Raw genomic sequence first — 25,012 nt, forward strand, 5'->3', positions numbered from 1 at the left:
TCACATGATGGCTGATCAGATCCTGGAGCTTTCCTTTGGGCTCATCGTGGCAGCTTCCTACAGGAGCCATCTCCTTTTCACTCTTATTTTTTAACCTTAGCGGGTGGGAAGATGGCTCGGAGACCTGATCCAAATGCTGCTGTGCTGCTTTTGGGCAACGCTCCTTTGCTGCAGCTGAAGGTCTGGTCTCAAAATGGAATAACCTCCCAGAAAACCATGGGTGTCCTCAAGTAGCATCCACTTGGGTCTGCCAAGGCAGCTAATTTCACGTGTATAGCCAGAGATTCAAGAACCGAACGCGCGGCAGCGAGGCAGGGCCCTGCCACGACGGTGCAAACCACGCTCGCGTTCTTCCTTCTTTCTACCGAGGGACTCCTGCCAGCAGAACGCCAAATCTGCAGGGAAGCCAGCGCAATTCACTCCGGGATGAGCACCTCGAAGTCACGGGGAACTAACGGGGGTACAGGGCGAGCCCCTCTGCTTTGCAATAAGCAAGTTGGGAGGCAACAGCAGGCTGCAGAGGTGGATGAAATCCCGCGGAGCGCAGCAGTTCCCTTCTTTCCCATCCACGCAACTTGCTGCTGATGTTTTATAACTCTGCCGGGGATGCAAAAGCTTGAAATTCTGTGATTTTTTAAAGGATAGAATTAAAGAGTAACATTATGTCCCAAACCCCCCTGTTCAATCTTCCATTTTCAGGACCTCGGTTTTATTTTACTTTGTTTTTTTAAAGTTCTTTCTCCACAAGGATTAGAATAAACCTCACCGTGCTTTACACCCTGCCAAAAGAGGAAAACCAAGAATAAACCGTTTTCCTCAACAAAACCAAGAATAAACCGCTTTCCTCATCAAAACCAAGAATAAACCATCTCTTTAACAACAGATTATATGCAATTCCCTCCCAGGTTAATAGAAATAAAAGCACATCCAGACCAATGTGCGATATTTGGGCTTGTGATGATTTAAACGGCGCTGAGACGCGATGGATAATGCTGAGGGGAACCTGGAAAGCGATGGATGATTCAAATTAAAGCGAAATTAAAGCAGTAAACTGAGGCCGGGGTGGGGGAAGGCTCTCCAGGGGGGTCTGTCCCTGAGGTACCGGGGCCCGGGCAGGGGCTGAGAGGGCCCCGCAGGGGACGGGGGACGCCAGGGAGGGGGAAGGCGCCGCTGTGGGACGACGGTTGAGGAGGGGAGGCCGCAGGGGGAGAGGCCGGGGGTGTGGGGGGGGTAATCCCGGCGCGGACCCCCCCCCGGCCCCCCGCTCTCACCGTCTCCCGCCGCCGCCCCGGCCCCGCTCTTCCGCCTCAGGAGACGCCACCACAGAGCCGCGGGCGGCGCAGCCCAGAGCGGCGCCGCCACGCGCCAACGCTTCCGGCCCGCCCCTCTGCCGCCGGCTTGCCAGCCAATAGGAAGAGGCCAGGGGCAAGGCAGGTAGCCAGTGAAGGGGAAGGGGCGGGTCTCGGGGGGCTGCGCCGCCCCGCCCCCTGCTGGGCGCTAGGGGCGGCGGGAGGCTCGTCGCGGGCTGCGGGACGTGTACGGAGTCCCCATAGCCCCATGGCCCCATGGCCCCGTGTCCCCATAGCCCCGTGTCCCCATAGCCCTGTGTCCGAATAGCCCTGTGTCCCCGTGTCCCCATAGCCCCATGGCCCCATGGCCCTGTGTCCCTATAGCCCCGTGTCCCCATAGCCCTGTGTCCCCATGGCCCTGTGTCCCCGCGTCCCAGTGTCCCCGTGTCCCCATAGCCCCATGTCCCCATGGCCCCGTGTCCCCATAGCCCCATGTCCCCATAGCCCTGTGTCCCCATAGCCCTGTGTCCGAATAGCCCTGTGTCCCCGTGTCCCCATAGCCCCATGGCCCCATGGCCCTGCGTCCCCATAGCCCTGTGTCCCCATAGCCCCATGTCCCCATGGCCCTGTGTCCCCATAGCCCCGTGTCCCCATAGCCCTGTGTCCCCATGGCCCTGTGTCCCAGTGTCCCTGTGTCCCCATAGCCCAGTGTCCCCATAGCCCTGTGTCCCCATGGCCCCATGTCCCCGTGTCCCCATGGCCCCGTGTCCCCATAGCCCTGTGTCCCCATGGCCCCATGTCCCCATGTCACCATGGCCTTGTGTCCCCATAGCCCCGTGTCCCCATGGCTCTGTGACCCTGCATCCCCATAGCTGTGCGTCCCCATGGCCCTGAGTCCCCATGGCCCTGTGACCCTGCGTCCCCATAGCTGCATGGCCCCATAGGTCTGTGTCCCCCATAGCTGTGTCCCCCCATGTCCCCATGGCCCTGTGTCCCATGTCCCCATTGCCCTGTGTCCCCATAGACCCGTGTCCCCATATACCCGTGTCCCCATGGCCCCCCATTGCCAGCAGTGTGCCCAGGTGGCCAAGAAGGCCAACGGCATCCTGGCTTGCATCAGAAATGGTGTGGCCAGCAGGAGCAGGGAGGTGATCGGGCCCCTGTACTCGGCGCTGGTGAGGCCGCACCTCGAATACTGTGTTCAATTTTGGGCCCCTCACTACAAGAAGGACATTGAGGTGGTGGAGCGTGTCCAGAGAAGGGCGACGAAGCTGGTGAGGGGTCTGGAACACAAGTCTTATGAGGAGCGGCTGAGCGAGCTGGGGTTGTTTAGCCTGGAGAAGAGGAGGCTGAGGGGAGACCTTATCGCTCTCTACAACTGCCTGAAAGGGGGTTGCAGAGAGGTGGGTGTTGGTCTCTTCTCCCAAGTGACGAGTGACAGGACAAGAGGAAATGGCCTCAAGTTATGCCGGGGGAAGTTCAGGCTGGATATTAGGAAAAAGTTCTTTACTGAGAGAGTGGTGAAACACTGGAACAGGCTGCCCAGGGAGGTGGTGGAGTCACCCTCCCTGGAGGTGTTCAAGGAACGTGTGGATGTGGCATTGTGGGATGTAGCTTGATGGACATGGTGCTGTGTGGTGTTGGGTGGGTTGTGGCTTGTTATTGTTGTGTGGCGTGGGTTTTGTGGTTGTGGGTTTTTTTTTTTTTTTTTTGTGGGTGGTTTTTTTTTGTTCCCCCCCCCCCCCCCCCCCCCCCCCCCCCCCCCCCCAGGTTGGACTCGATGATCTTACAGGTCTTTTCCAACCGTACTGATTCTGTGATTCTGTGATTCTGTGATTCTGTGTCCCTGCATCCCCATAGCTGTGTGTCCCCATGACCCTGTGTCTTATGTCCCCATGGCCCTGTGTCCCCCATAGCCCAGTGTCCCCATAACCCCATGTCCCCATGGCCCTGTGACCCTGCATCCCCATAGCTGTGTGTCCCCATGGCCCTGTGTCCCGTGTCCCCATTGCCCTGTGTCCCCATAGCCCCATGTCCCCATCACACTGTGTCCCCATGGCCCTGTGACCCTGCGTCCCCATAGCTGTGTCGCCCCGTAGGTCTGTGTCCCCACAGCTGTGACCCCCATGGCCCTGTGTCCCATGTCCCCATTGCCCTGTGTCCCCATAGCCCAGTGTCCCCATAGCCCTATGTCCCCATGGCCCTGACCCTGCGTCCCCATAGCTGTGTCCCTCCATGGTGCTGTGTCCCGTGTTCCCATTGCCCTGTGTCCCCCATAGCCCAGTGTCCCCATAGCCCTATGTCCCCATGGCCCTGTGACCCTGCGTCCCCATAGCTATGTCCCCCCACGGCCCTGTGTCCCATGGCCCCATAGCCCTGTCCCCCCAGAGCCCTCTGTCCCAACAGCCCTGTGTCCCCATGATCCTGTGTCCTGCATCCCCACGGTGCTGTGTCCATTGTCCCTGTGTCCCCACACCCCTGTGCCCTGTGTCCCCCTGGCCCTCTGCCTCGTAGCCCGTGTCCCCTGGCCTGTGTCCTGTGTCCCCTCCCCGGGTGGCCCTGCCTGCCACACCACACACATCCACAGCCCCAAAACCACGCACCCCCTGGGTGTCCCCACCACCGCTGGGACACGTCATGGGGACAAGGGTGACACACTGAGCTCAGGGATCCAGGACCACTGAGCCACCGCCCTGGGGACATCACCCACCCTGGGGACATTGGCACTGGGGGCAGAGCAGGGGGGAGGATCAGAGCATGGCAACAGGGTATAAATATTGGCTAAATAGATATATTTTCATACAAAGAATACACAGATCCCCCCGCCGGGACGCCTCGACCCCGGGGGGACACCCCAAGATGTCCCCAGCCACCGCCCCCGCCGGGCACCACCTCTGTTGGCTTTACTGGCAGGATCTGTCCCGGTCCCCAGGGTTTGGTGCCAACGCTGGTGTCACCTCGGGGACATCCCTGTCCCCTCTGGGGCCACCTTGGTGCCCGCGTCTGCGCGGTGCCTGCTTGGGGCACCCCTTCACCGGCCACCCGGCCCCGCGGGGCACCCCCAGACCTGGTCCCCCACTCCCTCGTGCCCATCCCGGGGGCATGTCCAGACATTTTGGGGTCCCCCCTGTGCCCTAATACTGCGGCTGGTACAGACCCACCCCCCCGTGCTGTATGTACAGGCTGAATAAAAGAAGAAAATACAGATATTTATAGTGGGGGGGGCAAAATGCCCCCCTACCCCCCCAAAAAGTGTCCCCCGCATCCCCATCCTGGTGCCTCATTGCCAGTCAGTCCTGTCCCCAGGATGGAGGTGGCCGGTCCTGCCCCATCCAGGGCCGGCTGAGCACCGGTGCCTCAGTTTCCCCATCGGTTGTGGGGTTCATCACCCCTCCCCACCATGGGGTGGTGGGACACAGAGGACGTGGGGTGAAGAGGAGCTATGGTGGCCACCCCGTGGGGACAGGGATGCGGCCACCAGCTCCAGGGGACATGGGACGAAACCAGAGGTGCCCGGGATTTATGCTGGAGCATCCCACCTCCTGCCTCACCCCGATGGAGAAATGTCACAGGCAGAGCTACCCGAAGTCCCCTTTCGTCCCCAAATCTGTCACACCGCTATCGCCCAGCCCCGGGCATGGGGGGGTCCAGATCCGGCCACCCCACCTCCCTTTGCAGCAGGAGAGGAGGTGGCGGGGGGGGTCCGCAGCGGGCTGGCGGGCTCGTGTCCATCCAGCTCAGTTGCGTTTGGTGACCATTTGCCGGTCCCTCTTCTTCTTCTCCATCAACCTGGTGAGGAGCAGGGTGGTGGCCTTAGGGACCCTCCTGAAAGGGACCTCCTGAAGGCACGGGGAGGGGACACTCACTTGCGGTTGCGGACTTCGGTGAGCTCCATGAGCCGCTCCTGGGCCGCCCGTAACTCATCGAGGCGCTGCTGGTAGCGGGAGTCACAGCCGTTGGTGCGCTCATAGCTGGAGACTTGGCTGGAGAGCTCGCTGGCGCGGTCCCGTAGCTGCTGGATGGACGAGTAGAGGTTCTCCTCGTCTTCCTCCTGCTCTGACAAAAGGCTATGAGGCTGGTGGGGTGGACAGCTGGGGAAACTGAGTCACGGGGTTCCCCAAGCTGCCTGGACCACCTGCCTTGGCGTTGATGATCTCAATGTGGATGAGGAGGGCGGCGAGCTCCAGGTCCTCGGTGTAGCTGTTCTTCAACGGCACCGACCGGTAGCCTGGACACAACACGATGACATGAGCTCAGCCCCATGGTAGGGTCTGAGCCCCTCACCATGGCCAGATCCCCAAGGAAATAATGATGATGATGATTGCAGGGGGGTTGGACTAGATGACCTTTAAAGGTCCCTTCCAACCCAAACCATTCTATGATTCGATGATGATGATGATGATTGTGTGGATAGAGGGACCATACCTGTTTTGAGGCCCTTGACGGGGAAGGTGGCTTGTGCCAAGAAGTTGGGGTCACTGAACATGTCCTCCTCATATACCACAAAGCGGAGGAAGGCGAACTCGGGGTTGTTGATGTCGAAGACGAACTGCTTGAAGAGCCAGACGGGGTTGAAGCCGTTGTCGGCTGGGGGGGGGCGAGGAGAGAGAGGGGGTGATCAGAGCTGGGCAAGACACATGGACATCGCCGTCATGGCACCAGCACGTTAGTGGGAGATGCCTGTCCTCTTCACTCCTCCATGAAACCCAGCCCCATCACTCACATGTCCAAGAGGACCCCAAAGGGCACAGTTAGGGCTGTCCCAGCGTCCCCACCTGTCCCCGGGGTGGAGAGGATGAGTGGGAATGTTACCCGCATGGACCCTCACCTACGACGTCTGTCTTGTTCTTGCTGTTGTCGTACTCGGAGCCGCACACCTCCACCTCCACGAAGGGGCACACGATGCTCCTCCCATTCTTGGGTAGGTGCCGGGCACCGAGGATCTGCAGAAGGAAAGGAGGGTGAGGTCTGGCTATGTCAGACGAGGAAGGACTCTCCAGGGCTTGGCTGTTTTAGAATCATAGAATCATTGAATGGTTTGAGTTGGAAGGGACTTTTAAAGGGCATTTAGTCCAACCCCCCTGCAATGAGCAGGGACATCTTCAACTAGATCAGGTTGCTCAGAGCCCCATCCAACCTGACCTGGAATGTTTCCAGGGTTGGGGCATCTGCAACTTCTCAGGGCAACCTGGGTCAGTGTTTCACCACCCTCATCGCAAAAAATTTTGGGTTTTTTGGGCTTGCCAAAAGCTTCATGGCCATAATTAGCCACATCACACCTTATTTATAACCTTGGACCTGTTTTAGTTTGATTTTAGCCGTATCCACCAAATTATTTTAAAAATGTTTGCTGCGTTTGTGCTGTGCTCAAGAGTCAGGTGCCTACAAAACAACCTGTCCCAGCTCTAACACCAAAATTACCCAAGGGTTGGGTAAGGTGCTTCTGGGCTTATTATCTACTTTACCCTTCACCTTGCTCTCGCTCAGGTTGGGCTCAGCTCTGTGCAATTATGCAGTTCTCCCCTGGGAAAAATGATGTTGCAAGTGGAAAAAAAAAAAAAACGAAGAGATCATGGGGTAATGATCTCCATGGAGCAAATATGGGGCTGAAACATGTAAAAACCACCCCCAGTTGACCCAAAACAGAGGATTAAGCAAGCCCCCATCTTGATGGTGACCACCTTAGGGTGGACTTGCCGTCCTCGCCCACTTGCCTGCAGCTGCACCGTGATGGGCTCCACGATCTTCAGGCTGTTCTTGTCGAAGGGGTCAAACGTCTCGTCCCTCATGATGTCAGGCTGCAAGACGTAGCCGCTGCGGCCGCCGAGCATGAAGAGCGCCTGGTTCAGCTGCATTGGCTTGTCTGCGGCCATGGGGACAGAGCAGCTCTGAGCCATGGGGCTCAGGGACCTCCCCAAGGTCATCGGGCAGAACGTCCTGCCCTGGAAAACTGCCTGTTAATAGCTCCCAACCCTGGTTGGAGAAGGGGGGCAGCTGGGTTTTGCATGAAGCACCCAAGAATTGCATGGAGATGTCCCCATCAGGATGAGGACAAAGGTTGGAGACATCATCCAAACCACCTCCAGCAAACAGATCTAGGGCAGAGCCACCGGGGATGAGGATTTTGGGGGTGACCTGGGGGGATGAACCCAGCAACCACCTCAGGAGCAGGATTTACCAGGCGTCTGGAAGTTGAGGGCCACGAGCTGGCTACCACAGATCCACATGGGCAATGGATCGTAGTTGGAGGAGTCCAGGCGCTGCCCTTTGGGGTAGATGCGGCTGAGCTGGCGCCGGTTGTACTGCAGGAACTTCTTGCCCTTGCTGCGGTTGGCATACTTCTCTGCCTTGGTCTCCGGGAAGGAGGACATGTCCCGGTAGCACGCCTTGTCCGTGCCAATCTCTGAAAGCACCGAGATGGCCATCAGTGGAGGACGTGGGGTTCTCTGGTGGCCCAGGGTTTGGCCCACCACGACCATTTGGTTTCCCCTACCCATCTCTTCCCATGCTCATCCCATCACCCCCCTTCTCCAGCTCTTACTGTCCTCATCAAACGGCACCGGGCGGCAATACACAACCAGCTCGGAGAGCTCCAGCGCAATCTTCTTCCGCCGCTCCATGATCTTCCCCTCTTGCATCTGCACAAGGAAAAACAGGAGCTGAATGTCTCCCCCCAGCCTCCTCCTTCGGAGACATTAGGGACCATCCGCTGGGGGATGGGACCATCCACCCCCATCCTCTGCGCCCCGGTGCCCCTCACCCTGGCGTCGGCGTTCTGCGTGGCCTCTCGGATCTTGGCCACCCACTCGCTGAGTTCCTCCTGCGTGTCTGCGGCCACGTCCAGCGACTGGGCTGCGTGGGACATCTGCTGGGAATGGATGGTGAAGACAAATGGTTTGGAGCTCCTCCCGTCTTTGGAGATAACTATAAGGACATCAGAGGGGGGCTTTACTCGAAGGCATTCCCAACGGATGGCTCTGTGGAGCAAACGAAACCTCAGCGGTCCCGCTCCCGGGCCCCCACCAGTGTCCCCTGGCACCCCACCAGCTGTTGGGGTCCTCCTCTTGTGAGGGTCCCGTTTTTCTAATGAATACTTTCAGCTTTCCGCTCTGAAATGCATTTTCCTTTCAGCCAGGGGTAAATATCCCCTGAATCATCCAGACCTCCGAATTCCACTGAATCCCTCCAAAATGAACCAAAGCCCTCAGAACCCGGCCTCGCATTGCTCCCCGGCACATTGTGCCAAGCGTGAGCCCGGCTGGCAATTGCATGATGAGTTTGGGGAGCTTCAGCTCACGGCACTGAGCTTCCGTGCGGGGTGTGTGCCACCCAGCAGGCTCCCGCAGCTGTGGCAGGGACGTGGTGGGGACACTCACCGACGTGGCAGGATGGCACGTCGATGAAGCCTTTCAAGAAGTTCCCCAGGGGGCTGTTTTCTGATGACTGCAAGAGAGGAAGGAAGAAGGGTTGGTGGGGGCCGGCTCTACGGGGCAGAGCCCAGTGCCCACTCCGTTTGGCAACCTCCCTCCATCCCTTGGAATCGGCCAAGTTCGAGCAAAAGCAGAGAAAAAACACCCTCTTGGCATACTCTGCTCCGCGGTTGAGCATCAACCAGCCTCCGGATAAGGGTTTGGGTTGGCACGGGGTCAGGAGTATCCCCCAGCCTTTGGATAAGGATCCAGGCTGGCACAAGGCTGGGAGCATCTTGGTCATCCTTGGTCCTAGGTGCATGGGGACAGGATACTCACGGCCTCATCCTGCTCCTGCGCTTGAGTGCTGACGATCTCCTCCACATAGTTGGCTGGGAACCACAGTTGCTTCTTGCCCCCGTAGTCCCCCCGCCACCTGCAAGGGGTGAGAGGATCAAGGCAAGCGGACTGATTTGGGGGGGGACAGGGGTGTTCATGCTGCATGCAATGTTGGGGAGCAGTCGGAGAAGGGGTGGGGGGACAGAAAAGGAGGCAGTTAAAACCCACTGCAGGACAACCCACGGGAAAACCCGGGGTGTCCCCTGCACCCCCCACCCCCGGCGATGCCCACCCAGGGGCCACCCAATCACCCTCACCAGCCGCCATCCTGCTTGTCGACGTTGTGGATGATGGCCTGCTTGCAGAACGACAGCTCGTCCTCTCGCTGTGCTTTGTAGTCGTAGAGAGCCTTCACTGTGCACTGGACCACCAGGGAGAGGGACATGTGTCACCACCCAGCGCCCGGGGACACTGGCAGGCAGCGCGCCCCACTCAGGGGGCTCCTTGAGCCCCCACGGTGGAGCATGGGGGCTCCTGAGGGTCCGACACCCCAAATGATGCCCCCAAATTGCCCATGCCAGCAGTGAGATATGTTAGAGGGGACAGGAGGGCTGGAGGCACCCATGGTCCTGTAGGACCACCACGTTCAGCACAAAGCGGGTTCCTCTGCTATGTCCCCCAATGGTTTCTCCTGGTGCACTGAAGGGGTTAATCCCCCACTCCCTGGAAGAAAACCCTTTGGGTTAAGCTTTCCCGTGTCTGGTCTTAGCCTGAGACCTGCTCTGCTGCAAAGGGACCTTTAAGGCACAGCAGTGCTGGATCATGGGATTGTAGGATCACAGGGAAGGAACCTTAGGGCTCCAGTCCAGCCTCCTCCAGTGTCAGCTCTGAGACCAGCCCGGTCCCAAAAACTTCTGAGAATAGAGACTAGGTCAGCTCCGAGAACAGCTGAGTCCCAAAAACATCTGAGGATGGAGACTGAGTCAGCTATGAGATGAGTCCAGTCCCAAAAACCTCTCAGGATGGACACTGGGTCAGCTCTGAGACCAGTCCCATCCCAAAACCCTCCAAGGATGGAGATTGGGTCAGCTCTGAGACCGGTCCCATCCCAAAACCCTCCAAGGATGGAGACTGGGTCAGCTCTGAAACATGCCCAGTCCTAAAAACCTCTCAGGATGGAGATAGGGTCAGCTCCCAGACCAGCCCAGTCCCCAAAACTTCCAAGGATGGAGACTGCACCACCTGGGAACTGACCCTAAACCTGCTCTTTTGGGGTTCCCCAGTGCAAAGGGATCCATTGGAGTTTCCACACTGTTGCGGCAAACTTGTGCCAGCTCCTTGCTCCGGGCTGGGCTCTCTCCAGACCTCGCCCATCACACCATTACGATGCTGTCACTGGAACTTGGACTGTCCCAAAGTGATGGCGAGGTGAGAAAGGTCCTACCAGCTCCAGCATCACTCAAGGGTCAGAAAAATGCAGCAAAATGTCACCACTTCTCTGGTCAGTGGTGGGAGATGTGGTGGGTCTGGAGGGACACCGTCCAGGAGCCCCAGCACTAGAATCATCATATCCCACCGCCCTCCACCTCCCAGGTGCTCAGCCCCTTACCCTGGCCATTGGCATCTTGTTGGCCTCTACGTAGAAGTGGGGGGTCCGCACCTCATACAGGGCTCCATAGTCCAGCTCCTGCAAGGAAAGACACCTGAGTGGGTCACCTGGATGCGGGCAGGGGCTACAAGGGGATGTGATGGGAGCTGGGCCATCATGTGTGATCCAGAGGAGGTTGAGAGGGACCTAATATCCCTTTACAACTCGTTGGAAGTGAATTATGGATGGTGGAGTTATAACTGTGGGCAATGGCTGTGAAAAGGGCTTGGCTGGTTCTGGTTGGGCTTCACCTAAGAGGTTGGAGAAGGCCTTCCCACCATGGTGGAGCTGGGGATGGGACTGGGTTGCCCACGGCACAGAGCTCCCGTCCCCACCATCCCCACCACCAGAAGCACTCACGGTGGTGCCCATCTTCTCCAGAGTCTCCTCGTTGATGGGATAACGCAACTTCATCTTACGGTAGAGTGGGTGCTTCTCATAGTAGCTGACGAGGTCCACAAGGCTCTCAAACTCTGCTGAGCTGCCCAGCATGAAGAGCCGACCTTCCTGCTGGATGCGGCAGTGCTTGATCTTCCCCTCCGCCCTGGGGCCAAGAGAGCCAGGGGGGCCATGAGGGGTGGCCGGACCCTGGCTCCATGATGGGGATGGGCAGGAGGTGACGCCCTGCCCTGGGAGGGATGCCACCGGTGTGACTGCCCTGAAGACGTGGCTTTCCCATCACCGCAGCCTCCCCATGACAGCATCTTGTGTCCCACTGTGTCACCCTGCTGACCCAGAACAAACCCCCGCTGCCCAGCATGGAGTTACAACAGACATGAGCTGGGCAGTTCTCAGCTTGGATTGCAACAGGGGCACCGCGGCCGAGCGCAACCGGCCTCGGGGTACTGAGATGGCCATACTCACCGGAAGGAGATGGCATAGGAGCTGGGTTCACTGCGCTTGCGCACCAGGAAGGCTCCATCCCGTGGGACCCGCATCAGCATGTGCTCGGCCTGCAGGCGCGTCAAGCTGGCGTGGTACCACCTGGCCGGGCAGAGAACAGAGGTGGTGGGCTAGTGCTGGCATCCCCACATCCTGGGGGGCACCCAAGAGCTGACACCAGGGATGGAGGAGGCTGATGGACCCAGGGGACCAAGGGGACGGAGATGGGGACTATCCTCACTCTTTGCTCTCATGGGCATTGGGTTGGGGGACGGGGTCAGTGAGGCGCATCTCGAACTCGTTGCAGCGAAGCGGCACCTCGCGGTAGTGGCAGATGAGGCTGTAGAGGCTGTCGAAGACCAGGTTGTCCGTCAGGTAGAACTTGGTGGCACCGGCCTCCTGCCGCGAGTGGATCCGACAGTGCTGCACCCGGCTGGACCTCCTGTCACGGTGATGGGGTGAAGGGGGGGTGGTGTGTGAGTTAATTCAGGTCCACGTCCCCACCATCCCACGCTTGGGGGTCCATGTGCCACGCAAAAAGGTGGCATTTTCCCCCAAAAATGCCGTTGCAGACACCAAACCAGGGATTGGCTGGAGGGCCAACCCCCAGCTTGGGGAGAGTGGGATCCTGCCTCCCACCCTGAGGTTCCTACCAGAAGGAGAGGGTGTAGTCGCCCACGAAGGTCTCACTCTCGCGCACCAGGAAGGTGCCGTCCTTGCCACCCGTCTCAGTGCAGTACTCATGCAGCAGCTTCTCGGCGATCTGCCGCCCATCACGGCCACCTCCCAGCTTCCCATGGAACCACTTCTCCGTGAAGTGCAGCTCGTTGTTGTTGAACTCCTGCAAGTTCACCCCAAAATGGGTGTTGCCACCCTCTCACCCTCCCCACAGAGTCCTCCCTAAATCCCCTTGCCCATGGATGCATCCTGCCCCTCACGCACCTCCTTCTGCTCCACCTCTTCCTCATCCTCATTAAACTGGTAGCGGGATGTCTCCTCTGAGTAGTAGATCTTGTTGCTTGTCAGGACGAAATAATGGGGGCTCCAGGTCTGGGAGGGAGGAAGAGCATCACCGGGGTGGGGAGGATGGTGGCATGGAGGGGTGGGGCTTTGAGACCTCTGTTTCTGCCCCTATCCCATCGCCCCATGGCATTGCAATGGTCTAGGAGAGCCCATGCCCAATGCCCACCCCAAAACCCAATGTTCATCCCCCATCTGATAGACCCCGCTCGGCCCCTGGCTGCCATCAGCAGGGAGACCCTTACATGGTCGATGGGGTCTTCAAGGTAGAGGATGCCATTCTTGATGGAGTTGCTGATGTCGTTCTCCGAGTAACTGGCGGTGGAGACCTCCTCGTACAGGTTCCCTTCAACCAGTTTCTTGTGCTGGGGACAGTCCAGGCAGGGGAGCTCAGCAGTGGGCATGGTGTCCCCATCACACTGAGCTCCCAGACCTCAGGCCACGCCTGGGCTTCTACAGGTCCCTCTCCACCACCCCCTGTTCCCCTTGACCGCCTCTTGCAGTAGGATGTCTCTCTAACGTCCTACTGTGCGTGCATAGAGAGATACTGCCCTCGAGTCCCAAGATTTGGGATAATCACCATTCCTCCCAGCCCTACATGGTCCTTGCCCCTCCCGCAAAGAGGCGCTTTGGGGTGGTGCCAGCCCCACACCTTGATTAGGATCTTCTTCTTGAGCTGGGTGGGTGAGGGCAGCTCATCGGCATTGATGTCCACTGGTTTGGTGAGTAGCATGTCCCCGAAGACCTTCTTGAAGTGGGAGGCCATGTTCCTCTGCTGGACGATGCTGCAGTGGTCTTCGATGGAGAGGATGATGGGGAACCTGGAGGAAGCAGGTGGGAAAGGTGGCTTGGGAAAAAGGTGAAGGAGTGGGGAATTTGGGCAGGGGTTCCCTGTCTGTCCCAGAACTGGGGTGTTGTTGGGGGGCTGGGACTTACTCGGAGGTGACAAACGCGTGCTCCTTGATGGTGTGCAGCACATCCAGGAACTTGATCTTGGAGGTGAGCGTGTGGCCATGGTAGATGATGGGGAGATCGTCTGGGCCATCCCAGCAGTCCACTGAGTGGAGAGACACCTCAGTTAATGCATACCAGTCACCAACTGTGCACTGGGGACCATGTTTTTGGGCCCCCAAAGGACATGGAAGACCCCACACGCAGTGCCATGGGATGGGTGCAGGGGACGGTCTGTCTGATGGACTGTGGGGTGCCAGGGGGGACTGAGCATCACTGCAGAGTGCTGGGGGGACTCACGCTCGATGCAGCGGCAGCCCATGCGCAGGCAGCGGGCGTATGCCTCAAGGGAGGACTCGCTGGAGAACTGGTCCCCCGTCAGGTACCTGCAGAGGAGAGAGAGGGACCATCAGTGGCCAGGGCTGCCCTGGCCGGGGTGATGGGATGCTTACAGAGGTCCCCGAGGAAAGCCCACCCTGTCCTTACGTGTTGTGGGAGGAGGAGATCCAGTACTGGGACAGGGGGTGGTTCATCTCCTCAGGCACCACACGCTCATACTTGGCATCCATCACCATGTTCTCCTTGGAGAAGAGGTACGTGAGGAACTAGGGGGGAAGAAGAGAGGTCAGAGCCTGCCGGGGCTGGGGAGACACCCCTGGGTGGGTGCCGTGTGGGGCCACCCACCTCATCCAGCTGGAAGGAGGGGTCCACCGCCTCGCTGGAGCCCTCCTTGAGGTAAGTGCACATGTAGTCCCGCACCATGCCCACATCGCTGGCCCAGGGTTCCTGGGGTGGAAACACAGCCACCGTTACAGGGGGAACCAGGTTGGGGCATTGCATGGGGGTCCCTGAGGTTGGGGCTGAGAGGGATGCCGCAGGGGTCTCTAAGGGCACCCACCTTCTGGTCATGCAGCAGGAACTTCTGGAAGTCGTAAAGGGAGACCTGGCACAGCTCGGGGCGGTCCACGTTCCTGGGACACAGAGTGGCCATCAGTGAGGACGGGGAACAGGAGTTGGGGTAAGCCCCATGGCAGAGTCGAGGCTGCCAGTGTCCACCTGCAGCTTAGCGCCCTGGTGCCCCCCACTCCTGCCCCACTCCTGCCAGCTGCAGCAGCTGGCAAGGGGCTCAGGGAAAGCACAGGCCATGGGGGTGCAAGGGGCACCTCAAGCTGTTGGGTGCTGCTAGAACAAACACTCCCAATGTCACCCTGCGACCTGGGAGAGGCAGGCACCCAGCCAGAGCATGCAGCATTGCTCAGGGATGTGGGAAGGAGGACAGGGAGACATGTCCCAGAATCCCTGGCACCCATCCCTGCTCACATCCCTGATCGCATCCCTGCACCCATCCTCGGTCACATGCCTGCTCCCATCCCCATACCTATCCCCACTCAAATCCTTGCTCCCCTCTCTGCACCCATCCCCACTCACACCCCTGTTCCCATCTCCCCTCACATTCCTGCTCCCATCCCTGCTCATCTCTGCTCTTCCCTGCTCACATCCCCGATCACATCCCTGCTCACATCCCCACACCCATCCCCGCTCAGACCCCTGCTCCCATCCCCGCTCCCATCCCTGCTCATCCCCACTCCTGTCCCTACTGCCATCCCCACTCCCATCCCCACTCCCATCCCCTCTCCCATCTCCTCTCCCATTCCTGCTCATCCCTGTTCCCATCCCTGCTCCCATACCCTCTCCCATCCCCGCTCCCATCCCCGCTCCCATCCCTGCTCATCCCTGCTCCCATCCCCACACCTTTCCCCGCTCAAATCCCTGCTCCCATCCCTGCTCCCATCCCCGCTCCCATCTCTGTTCATCCCTGCTCCCATCCCTGCACCCATCCCCTCTCCCATCCCCACACCCATCCCTGTTCATCCCTGCTCCCATCTCCTCTCCCATCCCTGCTTCCATCCCTGCTCATCCCTGCTCCCATCCCCACACCTTTCCCTGCTCAAATTCTGGCTCCCATCCCTGCACCCATACCCTCGCCCATCCCTGCTTCCAACCCTGCTCATCCCTGCTCCCATCCCCACATCTTTCCCTGCTCAAATCCCTGCTCCCATCCCTGCACCCGTACCCTCTCCCATCCCCACGCTCATCCCTGTTCATCCCTGCTCCCATCTCCTCTCCCATTCCTCCTTCCATCCCTGCTCATCCCTGCTCCCATCCCTACTGCCATACTGCCATGCTCGCTCCCATCCCCGCTCCCATCCCTGCTGCCATCCCTGCTCCCGTCCCTGCTCCCATCCCCACTCCCATCCACACTCCCATCCCCACTCCCATCCCTGCTCATCCCTGCTCCCATCCCCACACCTTTCCCCACTCAAATCCCTGCTCCCATCCCTGCACCCATCCCCTCTCCCATCCCCTCTCCCATCCCTGCTCATCCCTTCTCCCATCGCTGCTCCTATTCCCTCTCCTATCCCTGCCCCTCAGAGCACCCTTGCCATCCCCACCATCCCTTCCACCCCAAGCCTGCCCCGATACTGGGAGACGCTCCGGGGCCACGCACACCACCCGGACCCTCCACTCTCCCCCAGCTCTGCCCCGCAGCCCGGCTGCATTGCCCAGCCGCTGGATCCGACCCTCGGAGGCTTGGCTGGAATGGGAGCCGGGAGGATCCCGGGTACTCACCTCAAGGGGAAGGAGAGCTCCAGCTGCTCGATGACCTGCAAGGCAAAGGAGGAGACTGGGCTTAGCTGGGCGGGGACACGCTGCACCGGGCAGGGGATGGACGGGAGGACGCGCTGTGGCTCTTACCGACTTCTGCGCATCAAACATCAGGTTTTTGTAGAACTGGATGAAGTGGGAGAAAGTCATCTCATTCCTGGCTTCCACCTCCTGCCAGAGAGGGTGATGCATGAGAGCAGGGCCACCTGACCGGAGCCAGCGACACCGAGGCTGGCTCCAGCCCGGCTCTGGGGGCTCGAAGACCATCTCGCTGCACAGTTGGGGTGCCCGGAGGGTCCTTACCACGAGCTTGTCCCGCAGGAACCTCATGTTGGGGACGCGGTAGTTCACCTGAGGCAGCATGGCCTTCAGGTCCTTCACCGTGATGCTGCGGGAGGGCAAGCCGGTGTCAGGGCACCAGCCAGACCCCACAGAGGATGGATAACCCCCAGATGGGTCTCAGCTCCCAACACCGAGGGTCCCACCCCACATCCTGGTGCCAGTGTGGTCTCTGGCATGGGGCTCCCACCCTTCCGAGCTGTGGATCCCTGCAGTGGCACAGGACCCCTATAATTAGAGGGAGTGCATCCAAGAACCAACCGGGTGCTCTAAGCCATCATCCCATCTGGAGGTGATGCCCTTCCCCATAGTCATTTAAGCCCAAATTCCCTTGATTTGGGCTTTTTCCTGACTTGGGGAGATGTTTATGGGCTGCATCAATGGTCCAGCCCCTCCTGGTGCTGGTGGAAATGCAGCAGTGGGCATAGGGGCATTAGGGTCCCCATGGTCCCTACAGTGGCAAGGAGGGGACTTGAGCTTGAGTTTCTGATTTTTGATGCCTTCAGGAACCCCAGATAACCTGGTACTACCTTGCCCCACAAACCCCGCTCCCAACCTCCAGATTTGGGGTGCAACTGGGGTGATATGGCCCTGTCCAGCTGAACCCACTGGCCATTTCCCAGCACGGGGTCGTGCTGATGCTCACCTGCCTTCCCGCGACCGGTCCATCCCATCAAACTGTTTCCGCAGCCACCTGGGAAGGAAGGGATGGACAGATGGCACTCAGCCCTGGGGGGGACCCAAACTCAGGGGGTGTTTGTCCCCCAGACCCCAAGACGGGGACTGGGAAACGGGACCCGTTGGTCCTTCCTCACCTCTCAATCTGCAGCGGAGTCTGGGCTTTCTGAGTGTCCGCCACCAGCCAGTTGAGGCCCGTTATCCACAGGTTGATGTCTTCCTCACAGAAAGCTGGAGGAGAAAGAGGAGGGTGGTGAGGTTGGGATGGGGGAGATGGGATGCTGGGGAGGGGGCAAGAGCCTGAGGGTTGCTGGGGGAATGTGGAAGGAGACCACACACCGGCCACACTGAGCGTCCGCAGCCTGAAGTCCATCCCGTAGAGGATGATGAAGCACATGGTGAAGTCGAGCTTGCGAGCGTCCTCGGGGTAGCGCTCGAAGTCGCGCGAGTTCTTCCCCAGGCGGATCTCCTTGATCTCCCGAATGTCGACTGCGAGGAGAAAGAAACACGGGACTATCCCCTGACACGCTGCCACCGTGGACCCACTTGTGGGGCTCGGGGAGGTTGTGGGATGGGACACCCAGGAGACCATGCGTCCTCTGGGGAACCTTGTCCCCAGGATGGGGCATCCCCATGGCACTGCCTATGGGTGTGTGATGGCACTGGGGGTGCCGTGGCCATGTGTCCTCCAGGGAGATATGTCACTGCAGCCCTGCAGTGACATGTCCACCAGTGTGATGGCACCATGGCTTTGCACGTCCTTCAGGGAGCTGTGTCCCCAGAATGAGGTGTCCCCGCAGCACTGCCCGTTGGTTCATGATGGCATTATGGGTGCCGGGTCCATGTGTCCTCCAGGGAACCGCGTCCCCAGGAGGAGGTGTCCCTGCAGCACTGCCGCTGCTCCGTGACAGCACCATGGGTGTCACAGCCATGTGTCCTCCAGGGAACGATGTCCCCAGGACAGGATGCTCCTGCAGCACTGCTGCAGCTGTGTGATGGCACCATGGGTGCCATGGCCATGTGTCCTCCAGGGAGCCATAGCCCAGGTCCTTGCAGCTCTGCCCCCAGGTGTGTGATGGCACCCCACTGCTGTGTGTCCTCCAGGGACCCACAACCCCAAGACGGGGTGTTGCCACAGTGCTGCCCGCCGGTTTCCCGGCTTTGTGGGTGCCACGTGTCCTCCAGGCTCAGCCAGCCCCATCCCAGCCAGCACATCTCCAGCCACCTCTCCCCTGCCTTCTCCTCCCCAAGACAGACCCTGATCTGGGTTAGGGTGAGCTCATCTTTTAATTGAAGACGTCTGCCCAAAGGTGGCAATTTGGAGCCCTAGCAGCCCGGACCGCAGGGCGTTTCTTTCCTGCCGCACTGCTCTCTCATTATCTCGCTATATAAAGCCCCGCCGGCGGCGGGAGGGCTGGGTTTCCGGACCGCGGTCTTCCTCACCGCTACACTGCCAGGGGAGATTTCCAAATCCTGGTTTTGCAGAGTGGACACGTCCCACCCGGAGCAGAAAAATAATATGATGATATTAGTAATAACACACAAAGTTGTTCTCGATACCACGAGCATCACCCCTGGGCAGCTTTGCCCTCCAGGGCTGAGCTGCTGACACCGGAAAGGACTTTGTGCAGCTGAGGGCGGCTGGACCACCATGCTGGTGTATTGTCCTGCCGAGGAAATGGGTCATTTCCCGGAGAATTTCCAGCCCTGTCGTGCTTCCGATGTGGCGGTGGGGAAGGGTGCAGGCTTGCCGGTGCCTCAACAAAAACCCTCAGCCTAATCCAAAGGGGACAAATAAAAGCTGAATGCAGGGAGGAATTGGGGAATGGGGAGAAATTGGGCTGATTAAGCAAGAAAAGAGGTGCAGAATAGTTTTTCTTGGCGGAAAAGCTCCGGAAAACACTGGAGGCTTTATCCAGCCTTCCCTCGCTGGATGACCGCAAGCCAAATTTCACAAACCAGGGTGGGATTTTAGCACAAGTGATGCATGGGGGGGTCCGCACCACTGCGTGTGCTTTGTTTTGGGACTAGATCTCAAGAAATGAAACACCGTTGCTGTCTCCATGCAGTCCCCATGTCTCATAGCAAACCCACTTTGGTAGAAACAGGCAGATATTTGGGGGTAAAAATGGGTTTATAGGTTAAAAACCAGCTGCTCATCCCCCAACCTGCCCATCCACAGGGCGAGAGAGAGGGGAGAGAAGCTGGCGGATACTGGGGCTCTGCCAACAAGTTGCAACACAGCCATACTCCCGATTCAAAGCCTCCAGGATCTGGCCTCAGACCCAACCTCTGGGTGCTGCCAATAATCATAGAATCATAGAATAATTTGGGTTGGAAGGCACTTTTAAAGGCCATCTAGTCCACCCCCCCCCGCCATGAGCAGGGACATCTCCAACCAGATCAGGTTGCTCAGAGCCCCGTCCAACCTGACCTGGGATGTTTCCAGGGATGGGGCATCTACCACCTCTCTGGGCAACCTGGGCCAGTGCCTCACCACCCTCAGCATAAAAAATCTCTTCCTTACATCTAGTCTGAAGCTCCCCTCTTTTAGTTTAAAACCATTGCCCCTTGTCCTATCGCTACAGGCCCTCCTAAAAAGTCTGTCCCCATCTTTCTTAGAAGCCCCTTTAAGTATTGGAAGGCCACAAGAAGGTCTCCCTGGAGTCTTCTCTTCTCCAGGCTGAACAACCCCAACTCTCTCAGCCTTCCTCCACAGCAGAGCTGTTCCAGCCCCCTCATCATCTTCGTGTTCCTCCTCTGGCCCCGCTCCACCAGGTCCATGTCTGCCTTGTGCTGGGGACCCCAGAGCTGGACGCAGTGCTCCGGGGGGTCTCAGCAGAGCGGAGTAGAGGGGCAGAATCCCCTCCCTCGACCCGCTGGCCACGCTGCTCTGGATGCAGCCCAGGAGACACTTGGCTTTGTGGGCTGTGAGCACACATTGCTGGCTCACATCCAGTTTTTCACCCACCAGTACCCCCAAGTCCTTCTCCCCAGGGCAAATAGCCAGAGTCTGTGAATAGCCAAGGGAAGAGGGAGCGGCGCGGGGCTGCACAATACAACGCGGCCGGTGGCTTCCTGGAAACCACATCTGCAGCGGATTTGCAGCGATCATGTCAGAACTATGTCTCCAAACTCCTCCCCGCATTGTCTCAGGGGTCCTGGGCGATTAAAACACTCTGGAAGTCAGTTCCAGCTGCGAAAATCCCTTTTCTCTTCTAATGCAAAACGAGCAGCGTGGTGCAAAGGTTTTCAATATAGCGGTGGTGGGAAGATGATGTAGGACCAGGGTCTGCCCTGTGGCTTTTAGGGATGCTGAGAGCCTGGGATTTTTCTTTATGCATTAGGAGAAAAGCCAAGCAAAGTGGTTGGAGGGAATGGTTGTGCTGGGAAATCCCGCTAGCCCGGGCAGAGCTGTGGTGGCACGACCTGTGTCACCTCACAGTTCCCTCCATCCTTCCTTCTCGCGGGACACGGGGCAGCTCAGACCCTCCTGGATGGGGAGGACCAGGTGGCCACATCCCCCAGGGCTCCTCACGCTGTTGTGAAGCTGATTTAAAACCTGAAATAAAAGTTTTCCTCCTGGTCCAGTGGCGTTAAACCCCATCCGGATTTTCTCCTCCCCAAGCGGTCCTATTTCTAATTATTTGGGGTTAGCGAGGCTGGAGGTGTGATCCCAATTATCTGTCGTCGTGGCAAACCATGCCCCCAAAACGCTCTTGGGTTGCCAAGCTTCTTTCACCCCTGTTTCTTTTAATTTCTTGCAAAGATCCCTTTTGGGCTGTTTTCCACTAGATTTCATCCTTGCGCTAGGGACCAGGGTCTGCCAAGGGCGATGAACTGGAAACCCTCCAGGATGGGGTTAATTGTGGAGGCAATGCTACAGGCGACCCCATCGGCATGGACACGTGTCCATCCGCTGCTTAATGAAGCATGTAATTAGCCTGCATGGTGCAGCATCTGGGGAGAGCCAGGATCAGTGTCCTGGCCCTGTCAGTCTGTAACAGAGACATCAGCGCTGTCGGTTGTCCCCACTAATCCCCCTGCAAGCGGGGTGCCTGGTTGAAGGGGGGATTTAAAATGGCCCGGGCAGGCGTGAGGTCAGGCATGGGGTGGGAGCGAGACCCCAGGGATGAATAGGAGATCCCGATGCTTCCATAATATCACGGCGAGTGGGAGGACGTGTGAGCACGGAGCAGGGCTGGACTAGGGGGGTGAAGGTGCTCCAGCCCAGCACCAAGACTGGAATTGCTCCCACCCAGGGCTGGAGGAAGCAGGTGGTGGGGGTGGATAGTGGGATTGTACCATTTCCAGAGGGATTTTCCTTTTTTTTGCCCCTGCTGGATGACCTTGGAGGATGCCCACTCATTCCCATGGGGGGTTTTGGGCCATCACATGGGAGAAGCCAGATCCCAAGGCACTGGTGGGGAAACTGAGGCAGGGCATTGAGAACAACCTGAGACCCTGACCCGGCAGCGCGTGGTGCTCCAAAAAAACCCCTAGGAGCCAGAAATGCATTATTTCCATGAGCGAAGAACGAGCTCTTCCCCATGAGGACCAAAAAACTGGGTGCCCTTCCTCCCCTCACACATCCCTCTTCCTCCCACAAATCTGCTCCCGTGCTCAGCAGGTCCAGACAAGCACGGATTCTGCTCGTGCAGATGCTCATCTCCAGGTGCCACCCTCATTCCCGGCTCAAGGCTCGCCATGGCTGGCAGTCCGACTGAGGGTTGGCCCCTCCGAGTGGGAACTGAACCCTCCTGGGGATTTTGCTCTGTCTCATGCAAAATTAGTGGTGGGTGGTGATTTTTGGCTGGGTGATGGGTGATTTTTAATGACACCCTCTGAGCCCCCTCAGGGAAAAGGCACCTGTTGTCTCCCAGACCTCCAGGGTGGGCTTTGCCATCGTCCAGGTGAGATGATACCCTAAAACTGGGTTCCTCCCCGCATGGGGATGTGGGATGAGGCGATGGTATAGCTCCATGTCACTCTAACCCTGTGTTTTCACCCGTTGGCTCTGTTTAGCTCATTTTATGAGGAGGTACAAGTCTCAAGGTAACAAGCAACCAGGTAACAACCATCAAGGCATGGAGCCCCATCGATGCCCGGCGGTGGGAGTATGCCCCAACACCCTACTAGCCACCAGTGAAACCACAAGTAAAGGTGATTTTTATAGATGTTCCAATGAGAGCATCTCCTGTGCCGGACGCCGGTGCCACCAGTCCAAACTTTGCATTGACATCATTAATGCATGTGGGACAGAGCCCAGCTGGCCGAGTCCTCTCTGGCTTGCATGGGGCCACCACCATGCTCCACCCCATCCTGGTGCCTGCCCTGGAAGCATGAGCACCTCATTTTTGGGGTTAAAAGCACTGTGAACAGTCAAAGTGGTGGCTGGCTCCTCTTCTTCCTTGCCAGGGAGGGTATAAAACCCCAGGGATGAAACAGCAGCAGCTTGAGCCCCATGGCAACTTATGGACCATGTGAGCTGGGATGGAGGAGGTGAGGGTTGCTCAGTCCAGCAGCTCCTGCGTTTGTATCTCTGGGCATCCTACCGTGGTCAGGCACCCCACCACAGTAGGGCATTCCACCACGGCAGGGCATCCCACCATGGTAGGACATCCCACCACAGCAGGGCACCCCACTATGTCCAGGCACCCCACCACGGCTGGAGACCCCACCATGGTAGGGCATCCAAATATGGCCAGGACCCCACTATGGCCAGGCTACCCACTGTGGCCGGGCACCCTACCACGACCAGGCATCCCACCATAGCCAGGCACCCCACTGTTTCCAGGCACCCCACCACAGCCGGGCACTCTACCACAACCAGGCACCCCATCATGGCCAGGCACCCCACCATGGCCAGGCATCCCACCAAGGCCAGGCATCCCACCAAGGCCGGGCATCCCACTGGGACAGGCACTCCACCACGGCTGGGCACCCCAGTGCAGCTGGGCACTCTGCCGTGGCCAGGCACCCCATTGCAGCCAGGCACCCCACTATGCCCAGGCACTCCACTGCAGCAGACACCCTGCCACAGCCAGCCACCCCACTGTGGCCAGGCATACCACTGCAGCCAGGCATCTCACCAACAGTAGGGCACCCCACCATGGCCAGGCACCCCACTGCCAGGCACCCCATCATGGCTGGGCACCCCACGGCCAGTCACTCCACCACAGTAGGGCACCCCACCATGGCCAGGCACCCCACAGCCAGGCACCCCATCATGGCTGGGCACCCCACGGCCAGTCACTCCACCACAGTAGGGCACCCCACCACAGCCAGGCACCCCACAGCCAGGCACCCCACCACAGTAGGGCATCCCGCCATGGCCAGGCACCCCACTTCCAGGCACCCCATCATGGATGGGCACCCCATGGCCAGCCACTCCACCACAGTAGGGCACCCCACCACAGCCAGGCACCCCACAGCCAGGCACCCCACCATAGTAAGACATCCCACCATGGCCAGGCACCCCACTGCCAGGCACCCCACCGCGGCCGGCCACCCCACCGGCGCATCCCCAGCCCAGAGCGCCGTTGCCACTGATACTCACTGTCCCCCTCCACCTTCTCGGGTGTCCGGCTCCAAATGATCTGCCGGGTCTCCAACTTCACCTGGAAGGTCCTTCGCTCCGGCCTCTGCGACTTCTTCTGGTAGAACAAGGTGAGGACGGTGCCCATCTCCAGGCAGCGGAGGATCCTGCCCATGTCCCCTGGCTCCATCCTGCCGTCCTCCAGAAAGCCATTGACGCTGTTGAGCCTGGCCACGGACATCTTCACTGTGCGGCCATCGCCCGGCGGAGCCGCAGAGCCGGGGTTGTCTCATGCAGGAGAGGACGAACCAAATAGCTGAAACCTCCCCGGGGATTTTCTCCACTCGCCCCGGGCACGGGTTTCCTCTACGGCCGACGTCCCCTCCGCCGCACCACGGCCGCGGCACAGAGCCGGACTTGGCGGCGGTGGGGAGGAAAAGGGTGGGCTGGAGGTACTGTGACCTTCTCGCCGAGGCTGAATCCGGCCCCGGCGTTGGCATCCAGCGGCGGTGGAAGAAGATGGGCAGTGCCGGCGGCGATGGCCTTGCGGTTCAGAGGCAGGGGGGAGAAAAACCATCCGGCCACTGCAGGATGGCGGGGGCACCTTTGCGGGCAACGAGGGTGGCGTGGGAGGAAAACCCAGCCGAAAAAAAGCAAAGTCACCCCAAAACTGATGGTGCCTGCGTTGAGGCGACGGATCCCCCCCTGGCCTGTGGGCCAAACGGGGCTGGGGTTGGGAGAGGGGTGCAGCGAGGGGGTGCCGAAGGGTGCTCGGCCAGTCTGGGGAGCAGCGGGGTCCCGGTGGGGCGGGATGCGGGATGCGGGGTCGGGGTGGTGGTGGGTGGGGAGGGAGGGGGGCTCCCACCGGCCACCCGCCACCCCTCTCCTCTGCTCCTTAATTTCAGGCTGATGAAATGGACGCCCAGAGGAAACTGCAATCACACATGGCCGGAAAGAGATCAGAAAGGAATTTAAAAAAAAAAAAAAAAAAAAAAAAAGCAGGATCTTGGAGAAAGGAAAATCCGAGCAGGGGAAAAGATGGTTGAGGGTGACATCTAGAGGAACTCAAGATGGGGACCGGCTTTCTGGGGGTGTCCCAGGCCCTGCTGCCGGCTGGGGGGCACCCCGGGATGGAGATGGGGTCGCCTGGGTGGAAATGTGGTTGTTTAGCAAAAAAGGGTTAAAGAAAAGGAAAGCGGCTGCTGTGGCTTCAGCTCCTGGCTGTCCCTGCTGCGACACTGATCTGGGACTG

At 59.2% G+C, this 25,012-nt stretch overlaps 1 protein-coding gene across 1 annotated transcript; it reads right to left on the reverse strand.

Annotated features, from left to right (window-relative positions):
- Positions 1-4,537: 4,537 nt before the first annotated feature.
- On the reverse strand, positions 4,538-24,458 carry LOC104263331 (1-phosphatidylinositol 4,5-bisphosphate phosphodiesterase gamma-1-like). Its single transcript, XM_059836237.1, has 32 exons — positions 23,782-24,458; positions 17,562-17,711; positions 17,360-17,453; positions 17,191-17,238; positions 16,509-16,593; positions 16,296-16,376; positions 16,170-16,204; positions 14,437-14,509; positions 14,223-14,324; positions 14,025-14,143; positions 13,839-13,924; positions 13,524-13,644; positions 13,240-13,408; positions 12,833-12,952; positions 12,510-12,617; positions 12,221-12,408; positions 11,809-12,009; positions 11,550-11,669; positions 11,046-11,229; positions 10,647-10,724; positions 9,355-9,458; positions 9,038-9,134; positions 8,666-8,732; positions 8,050-8,213; positions 7,831-7,927; positions 7,468-7,692; positions 7,004-7,152; positions 6,118-6,232; positions 5,715-5,876; positions 5,429-5,517; positions 5,156-5,340; positions 4,538-5,078 (listed from the first exon to the last, which is right to left on the reverse strand). Exons 1-32 carry the CDS (start codon positions 23,999-24,001, stop codon positions 5,027-5,029), a joined length of 3,888 nt encoding a protein of 1,295 aa, XP_059692220.1. The 5' UTR covers positions 24,002-24,458; the 3' UTR covers positions 4,538-5,026.
- Positions 24,459-25,012: the final 554 nt, after the last annotated feature.

Source organism: Gavia stellata, chromosome 3, assembly GCF_030936135.1.
Source record: "Gavia stellata isolate bGavSte3 chromosome 3, bGavSte3.hap2, whole genome shotgun sequence".
Lineage (NCBI taxonomy): Eukaryota > Metazoa > Chordata > Aves > Gaviiformes > Gaviidae > Gavia > Gavia stellata.

What these genes read in the sequence shown, in the direction of transcription:
- LOC104263331 (XM_059836237.1), bottom strand. Translation starts at nt 24,001, where the DNA reads ATGTCCGTGGCCAGGCTCAACAGCGTCAATGGCTTTCTGGAGGACGGC. An exon ending in CGTGCCATCCTGCCACGTCG is followed by an intron (nt 8,214 to 8,665) that starts GTGAGTGTCCCC and finishes ATGTCCTTATAG; the next exon opens with TTATCTCCAAAGACGGGAGG. An exon ending in CCATCACGGTGCAGCTGCAG is followed by an intron (nt 6,233 to 7,003) that starts GCAAGTGGGCGA and finishes TTCCTTCTGCAG; the next exon opens with ATCCTCGGTGCCCGGCACCT.